Source organism: Saccopteryx leptura, chromosome 3 (assembly GCF_036850995.1).
Source record: "Saccopteryx leptura isolate mSacLep1 chromosome 3, mSacLep1_pri_phased_curated, whole genome shotgun sequence".
Lineage (NCBI taxonomy): Eukaryota > Metazoa > Chordata > Mammalia > Chiroptera > Emballonuridae > Saccopteryx > Saccopteryx leptura.
Genome location: NC_089505.1, coordinates 110765306 through 110773299, shown reverse-complemented (window position 1 = coordinate 110773299; position 7994 = coordinate 110765306). Strand labels below are relative to the sequence as shown.

General features: G+C 40.4%; 1 protein-coding gene across 2 annotated transcripts in view; it reads right to left on the bottom strand.

Annotated features, from left to right (window-relative positions):
* Window positions 1-25: 25 nt before the first annotated feature.
* Window positions 26-7994, bottom strand: part of AGO4 (argonaute RISC component 4) — a 39915-nt gene continuing 31946 nt past the window's right edge. For both annotated transcript variants that reach the window (XM_066375849.1, XM_066375848.1), the window contains 3 exons: window positions 3995-4096; window positions 3533-3732; window positions 26-1193 (listed from right to left, as the gene is read on the bottom strand). In XM_066375849.1, coding sequence (XP_066231946.1) covers window positions 1085-1193; window positions 3533-3732; window positions 3995-4096 — 411 coding nt within the window. In that variant the 3' untranslated portion in view covers window positions 26-1084. The remainder of the gene's footprint in view (window positions 1194-3532; window positions 3733-3994; window positions 4097-7994) is intronic.

Sequence of the window (7994 nt, the reverse complement as noted above, 5' to 3'; positions counted from 1 at the left end):
TGCCTGCCTCCCCGTTTCCAGCTTCAGAAAAATACAAAAAAAAAAAAAAAAAAGGCATGGAAATATGTCTTCTCTGACCGATTTTAGGAATTGTCAGATTATGATCTATAAGAAATAGCTAATAAAATCATATCAAAATTTTATCTAGAAAACTCATTGTTGGGGAGGGGGGAGTAAAGAGACCTTAAAAAATGTTTATTGCCAAAGTTAACTTTCTATGAGAAAAGTTTAAAAACCATGTAGATGTGACAAACCACACAGCAGCATAAAATGGGCACTTTTGAAAACTTTGAAAAATACTAAAACTAATTTTTTTTCAAAGAGGGGGAAAACATGAGTACTTTTTATCATGGCAGTGTTATCTGTCACCATGACAGGCATTATGTCTGTTTGTGTTACACATTGACAAGAGTCACCCAAATAAGAGAATTGCCCTTTTGAATCTGGAGCCAAATATAGTGCAATTGCCTGGCGGCCTGTACTTGCACCAGTACAAGTCTGTACAGATCAATAAGATAAAATAGTAAAACTAATAAAACTCTGTAAAACTTTCAAAAAATTGATGCTCATTAAAGGCATTTACAGTGGCGAAGTCAGAAATCTCCATTAAAAAGTCTATGGACCCATACAATTAAAAGAGTTACACTAAACTGAAGTAGATTGTTTGGTTTTTCTCTCCCACTGATGCAGACATCCCACTTGATGAATACAGAAAAAAGGAATAACCTTCTCTGATAAGACTAGAGGGATGCGGTGAACACCGCAGCTAGCAAAATATTCCATAGAAACCTTTCTTGTAAAGTCCTTTAGAAAGTTCAGGCTGATCATCAGCCTTTGCATGTTGAGGTAAAAATTAGTCCAGTGCATCAGAAAAGACAATCTATGAGTATCTATTATTTTTAAAAAATGGCTCAATTTTGTTGATACATCAGACAGTGCTGCAAAGTATTTATTCAGTGCAACTATTCCGAGCTGCTGGTAGAAGAAAAACTGAAGTCAACTTGGCTCTCTCTAGAGGCGGTAGGCATTGGAAACATTTTGAGGCTGCATGGGGTGCCAAATTAGTTGAGTTCTTCTGAGACTCTCAGGCAAAATACATTGTGTGCTGCGTATCATGGTGGATCTGCACAGCTTTAGCCAAGGCCTGAGGATCTCGGCCGTTGCTCTGTCCTGACACATGACTGCCTTCTGCACTGTAAAGAGAATAAAGCAAAAAAAAAAAAAACCCAAACCATAACAAACAAAAACAAAAAGAAACAAACAAAAAAAAACACCCAGGTGTAACAAAAGATCATGTCAAACTTCACATGTTTTAGACAGCACAAATAATACTGGAGTCAAGATCTTAGTCCTAAGCTGTGGTTCCCTAAATAATTTGTAATGTCTGTCTACATATCAGTTTGCCTAACTGAAAAATGAAATACAACTTATTTGTTGTAATAAGTAATGTCTGCAAAAATCCACATCCTTAACGGTGCCTCCATGAGGGCTTCTGTTGGCCATTATGTCTGGGTAATGTCTACCTGCTTCAGTCATAGGCTTCAATCAAATATCATTTCCCTCCAAGAAATCTTCCCTGACTTCAAAGTTCAGGTCAGAGACACCTGGAACATATTTTCACAGAACGTTCTTTTCTTTCATTTGAAAGAAACACAATTCAAATTAAATTATTAATTGGACAATTATTTATTTCCCCACTGGGACATAAACTCCAAGAAAGCAGAAACTTTATCTTATTCACCACCAAATCTGTAGTGCCTGGCACATAGTGTAGCCTCAATAACCATTTGTTGAATGAATGGATGGATCTATGTGCCCAGCATAGTGCTGGCACATAATAGATACTTTGCAAATATTACTATGCAACCAGTTTCTTCTTGTCTGCCCCTCACTAGCTATATGACCTTGGACTAGTAACAACTCCTCTGAACTTTGGTCTTTCAGGATAACAATAGCAACTCCTAAACAAACTTCTTAAGGATGTCATGTGCTATAACAGGCTTGGTAAATGGTAAATCACCATCCCTCTTCTGACTTCTCTCGCCCACTCATCCCTAATTAACTGGTAAGTACTGTCTATTTTATCCCAGGAATAGCTTTTCACATTCAACAAAGACAATCTTGCTCTAACATACTTTTCCAGCTTCATGCTTGCTGGTCCCCTTTCAATGTTCCAGCCAAAGAAAACTTGCTATTGTCCAAACATGTCACTTGTTTTTTCTTCTTTGTGTCCATTGTTCCCTCTGCCTGGAAAATTCCTTTCCCCTTCTTTGTAGAGCCAAATCCTACCCATCCAGCTATGAAATCTTCTCCAACAGCCTTTCCTCTGATGTCTCACTGCACATTCACCTATACTGGTTTGGGTTAATTAGTAGTTCTATGTTTACTTGTATTATCTCCCAAACTGAAACACAAAATCCCAGGAAACATATCTTCCTCATCTTAGTATTTTTAATACTCAGCACAGTGCTGGGCACACAGTTAATATCCAATAAATGTGTGGAATGAATGAATGTATATTACAGAATGGAAGGTACGAAGTCATAGCTGGGCATTTTCCATAATTGTGTATTTTCGACCCTTACAGAAATAGATTTGCAATGGAATGTCTACTATTTAGCAGCTGAATTCAGACTTGGGGAAGAGCCCAGAAACTGCTACACTTCACAGATGGTCATTTGGAAAAGAAAATTACTGCAGAGAGCTTGTTTAGCTATTTAACAGTAGCTCAGTAATAGGTCAAAATGCCTGATTCTCTTGTGACCCCTATTTGGGGATAAGAATGGTATGGCACACCTCCTCTCCCACATACACGCCAGGTTCACTCCACTGCATTCTTCCAGACTGCACTGAACGCAAAGTGAACTGGTCAAAACTTTCCCTGGTGTGAAATGGAATCCACAGGCCTGTGACTCTTGATTGGGACTAGGGTTCTGTGCTACCCACCTTCTGAGGCTGCTCAGGACCTGGGCAGAACTGAAATGCATTTGGCTCTATTGGAAAACCAAGGCAACTCCAAATTAGACCCCTTTCCTTGGGCAGACTTTAGACATACCGTACAAGTAAGTATATCCAGCCCTGAGCACTTCTTGGACCAAAAGTTAATTATAAGCTCTCAAAGGCACAAGTAATTTTATTCACTGCTTGCAATTTAAACCTTAAAAGGAAGACTAACTCCTCCAAAAAGTTTTCTGTAGCAGCTCATTCTTTTATTTTTTTTTAATATTTAGAAAATTAAATTTAATGGGGTAACACTATATGATTTTTTTTAAAAAACATGCTACTAATGTAGACATAAAGAGGATTTTCTTGTGCCTGAGAAACTTCCCTGCCTGGCCTGTGGTGGCTCAGTGGATAAACTGTTGACCTAGAATGCTGAAGTCACTGGTTCAAAACCCTGGGCTTGCCTGGTCAAGGCACATATGGGAGTTGATGCTTCCTGCTCCTCCCCCCTCTTCTCTCTCTCTCTCTTTCCCTCTCTCTCTCTCTCCTCTCTAAAATGAATAAATAAAATCTTAAAAAAGAAACTTGCCTGTCATGATCTTTGTCCACCAGATGATACCTTGCTCTGAATGCTACAAGCCGGGCATAATATGCAGGGGCTGGGATAGAGACCGAGCGTGTACACCGCACATATGTGTGACATAGCTGGTACGTCAGTAGCTGGAGCTCATCTGCGGTGAAGCAGTTGTCATCCCATAAGACCTGGTAATGTGAAGGACGGCTGGTTCCCTGGAGAGAGAGTTTTATGATTAATACATTTCTGACATGGGTTGACTACCTGAGAGAAGAACTGAAATCTGCTCCTCAAACTTAGAAGGACTCCTGCCTAGCACACCTACAAGCAGATACCAAGACCAAAAGATAACAGTTCTAGGAGACAAACATTAGCAAAGTTATGCACAGTGTATAATAACAAGTCTACTCAAGCTAGTTGCTGAATTTGCAAACATCTCCCTATCAAGTCAACGATCTGGACCAGCTTCCAAATTACCTGAATTCCTGCATGACTACAGAGGTAAAAGTCAAACTCAGATGGATGTGTGATGGTGCTATCCACGGTAGTGCCCGCTGGTACATTGCCACTTTTACCCACCTACCAAAAAAAAAGTGTAATTAGTCACCGATGTGCCAAATTGAGCTCTGGCCATTTTTTTCTTTTATGTTAATTGCTAACAAGTTAGTAAGCTGCTCTTGTAAACCAGTTTAATTTAAGATGTTGAACTTTCTATAACTTTTCCTTAGCCCAACCATTTCATCCTTAAGTATTTTCTCAAACAAATATATTTCATGGTTTCTCTAGAGGAATCCAGACAAAGAATTATTTTATTAGTGGCTTTGGGCTAAATTATTGTACTCTATTTACAGGTGATACATCGCCATGATCACAGAGAAAAAAAAAGACACTTAAGATGGGTAAGCTTCCTAAGAGAAAGAAGTTTTATTTCCTACTCGATATTTTTAAATTTCTGCAACTTGCAGTAAAAGATGAAGAAATCTTTGAATTGGATCAACAAAACTAATATTTTTAGGGGATCAATTACAGAAGACACTGGTATGTGCCTCATCAGGAGGAGTTCACTGAAATGGGAACCAGAAAACCAGAGTTTCAGATCTAGGCCTAGCCTTGCAACTATGTACCTTGAACAAAGCACAGTATCTTTGGGCCTCATGCTCTTTTAAAAAATTTTTAAATTGATTGACTTTAGAGAGACAGAGAGAGAAAGGGAAAGAATATTCCTTTGTTGTTTCGCTTAGTTGTGCATTCATTCATTGGTCACTTCCCGTATGTGCTCTGAATGGGGATTGAACCTGTAACTTCAGTATTCTGAGACGATGCTCTGCTACCCAGCCAGGCTGATCTCTTACACTTTGAAAATCTAAAGTTCTTCTGTGGCTAAAACTCTAAAATCAAACTTCTAGGAAAGCATAGGGAGAACTTCAGAAACGCATGTACAAGGAAAGAAATGAAATCTTGCTATTTGGTTCATTTTCTTTCTCTTCTGCTGTACAGAAATTGTATTTAGCATCTAGGCATAAATTTTTTAAATTTATTAATTTTTAGAGAAAGAGAAAAGGAGAGAGAGACACACAGGAATATAAATTTGTTCCTGTATGTGCCCTGACCAGGGATCGAACCAGTAACCTCTGTACTTCAGGACAATGCTCTAACCAACCGAGCTATCTGGCCAGGGCTAGGCATGAATTTGATGGGAGTTTATCTGGCTCCATTATACCCGTTGTTAACTTTAGCTGAGGACCATACAAGAACATCTACAAGTAGGCCCTGGCCGGTTGGCTCAGCGGTAGAGCGTCGGCCTGGTGTGTGGGGGACCTGGGTTCGATTCCCGGCCAGGGCACATAGGAGAAGCGCCCATTTGCTTCTCCACCTCCCCCTCCTTCCTCTCTGTCTCTCTCTTCCCCTCCCGCAGCCAAGGCTCCATTGGAGCAAAGATGGCCCGGGCGCTGGGGATGGCTCCTTGGCCTCTGCCCCAGGCGCTAGAGTGGCTCTGGTCGCGGCAGAGCGACGCCCGGAGGGGCAGAGCATCGCCCCCTGGTGGGTAGAGCGTTGCCCCTGGTGGGCGTGCCGGGTGGATCCCGGTCGGGCGCATGCGGAAGTCTGTCTGTCTGACTGTCTCTCCCCGTTTCCAGCTTCAGAAAAATACAAAAAAAAAAAAAAAAAAAAAAAAAAAAGAACATCTACAAGTATAGAAAAGTCTCATTCCATCAAATTCAGATGTGAACTTGGGTTTCTAGCTGAACAAGAGAATATGTAACTGAGTTAAAATAGTTCTAGCATTGTTTTCCTTAGTGTGTTCTTTAGAAATATTAGTCCTTGTCAAACAAATTTGTGAAATAGCAAGTTAAACCAAGTTTTAAAGGGCTTTTCTATTGTATGACTTCTAAAGACTTTTATTTAGTAAGGTATTATCTTAAAGAGGGAGTTGAAATATATAGCATTTTCCAAAGTTATTGGACCATAAAATCTTTTTTTAATTTTTTTTAAATCTTAGATGAGAGCCCAAAGAGGTGATGCCCCGGGGAAAAGGAGATCCAGGCATGCTCAATTCAACAAGTATTGCTTCAGCACCCACGTGCAAGGCTCTGCAGCAGATGTTGAAGAGGAGTGGCAGAGGCATAGGGAAAACTAATGAACATGCCTTCCTGCCTTTCATGGAAACCATATACAATGAACTGCAAAGCAATGTGGTAAGGCATTATGGAAGGCACTGGGAAAAGCTGGTGGGAGGAAATAGTGGAGCCATGCCTTATAGGATAAGCAGCAGTTGAAAGGGGGGCAGGGATAGGATGAAAACAGGAAACTCTCCAAATATCCCCCTCAAGACAGGAATGGATAAACAAACTATAGTTCATCCATATCATGAAATACTACTCAGCACAGAAAGGAACAAACTACTGATACACACAAAAACTTGGATGAATCTCAAGTGCATTATGCTGAGTAAAAGGAGTCAGATTCAAAAACTATGGGAATTCATTTATATGACATTCTGGAAAAAACAAAACTATAGTGATAGAATAGGTATCAGTGGTTGCCAGCAACTCTAGGTAATGGAAAAGGTTGACTACAAAAGGGCATGGAGAATTTGTGTGTGTGATTCTTCTATGATTTTAGTGAGGTGATGGTTATGCAACTACATGCATTTGTCAAAACTTGCAGAACAGTACATTAAAAAGGGCAAATTTTACTATATCTAAATATATTATAACTTAATTTTTAAACAATGAAAAAAAAAGGTGTGTGGGATGGATGTGGGCATTTCATGGGGAAAAATGGACAATATAATATGAAATGGAAGGTGTATGAGAGCATGGTGAAAGATGAAACAAAAATGTTATGTTTTGGCCACGTTGGGACAACAGTGAACAGCACATGAAAGCACTTGGTAGGCAATGGGGATACATGAAGACTCTGAGCAGCGGAGTGGCAGGACAGGATCTGTATCCTAAACACCAGCCCTGAGAAGCAGGTGGGAGATGGATTTGTGGAGGAATGGAGACAGGCAGACCACTAGGAGTCTCCTGCAATACAGAAGAGTTCTGTCTACGGTAGAGGAACACACAAAAGGAAGAACTGAGCCCTGGCCGGATGGCTTGGTGGGTTACAGCATGGTCCCAATATGGTAGAGGTTGCCGGTTCGATTCCCAGTCAGGGCACACAAAGGAACAGATTGATGTTTCTGTCTCTCTCTCTCTCCCTTCCTCTCTTTCTAAAATCAATCAATAAATTAAAAAAAAAAAAAAAGAGGAAGAACTGAAAAGAGAGATTTCAAGGCATATATATCAGAGGACTCTTTCTAATGGATATCAAGGGACAGGAAAGGAGAAAAAGAATGTAAAGACAATTCTTAAATTTCTAGCTTGGCTTATTTAATATACAGTAATGCCAAGTAACAGAAGAAAAGAAAATTGGGGGAGGAACATGTTTTGGATGAGAATAAAACAGTAAGGAAAAGGTTTAGACGTGTTTTGCTTGAAGTGCCTGTGGCAGATTGTATTGCTGGTGCCAAATATTCCCCTGCCTCTCCCTAGGGAAGGATTATACTTCCCCACCCAATTAACTCAGGAGTGGCCATGTACCTTGCTTTGCAGATAAAATGTGGCCTGAAATGTGTTACTTCTGGGCAGAAGCTTCAAGAGCCAGCATATGGCTTTCGTGCATCTTTTCCCCCTTCTGCTACAATGACTGGTGCTGTTTCAGACAGATGTTTCTCTGTCGGCCTAGGTTCTAAAGGAAGGAACAGCAGAGTTCCAGCTGCTACAGATACAGAGTCACAATGAATGTGTAACCTGAGCAAGAAATAAATCTTTGTAAGCCACCATGACTTTGGAGTTTCCTGCATGGCTTAGCCTATCTTGACTGATACAATGTTTTTAGAGCTTCTGAGTAAATTTATCTGGTAGATAATTGAAAGTGCAAGTTGGGCCCTGGCCGGTTGGCTCAGCGGTAGAGCGTTGGCCTGGCGTGCGGG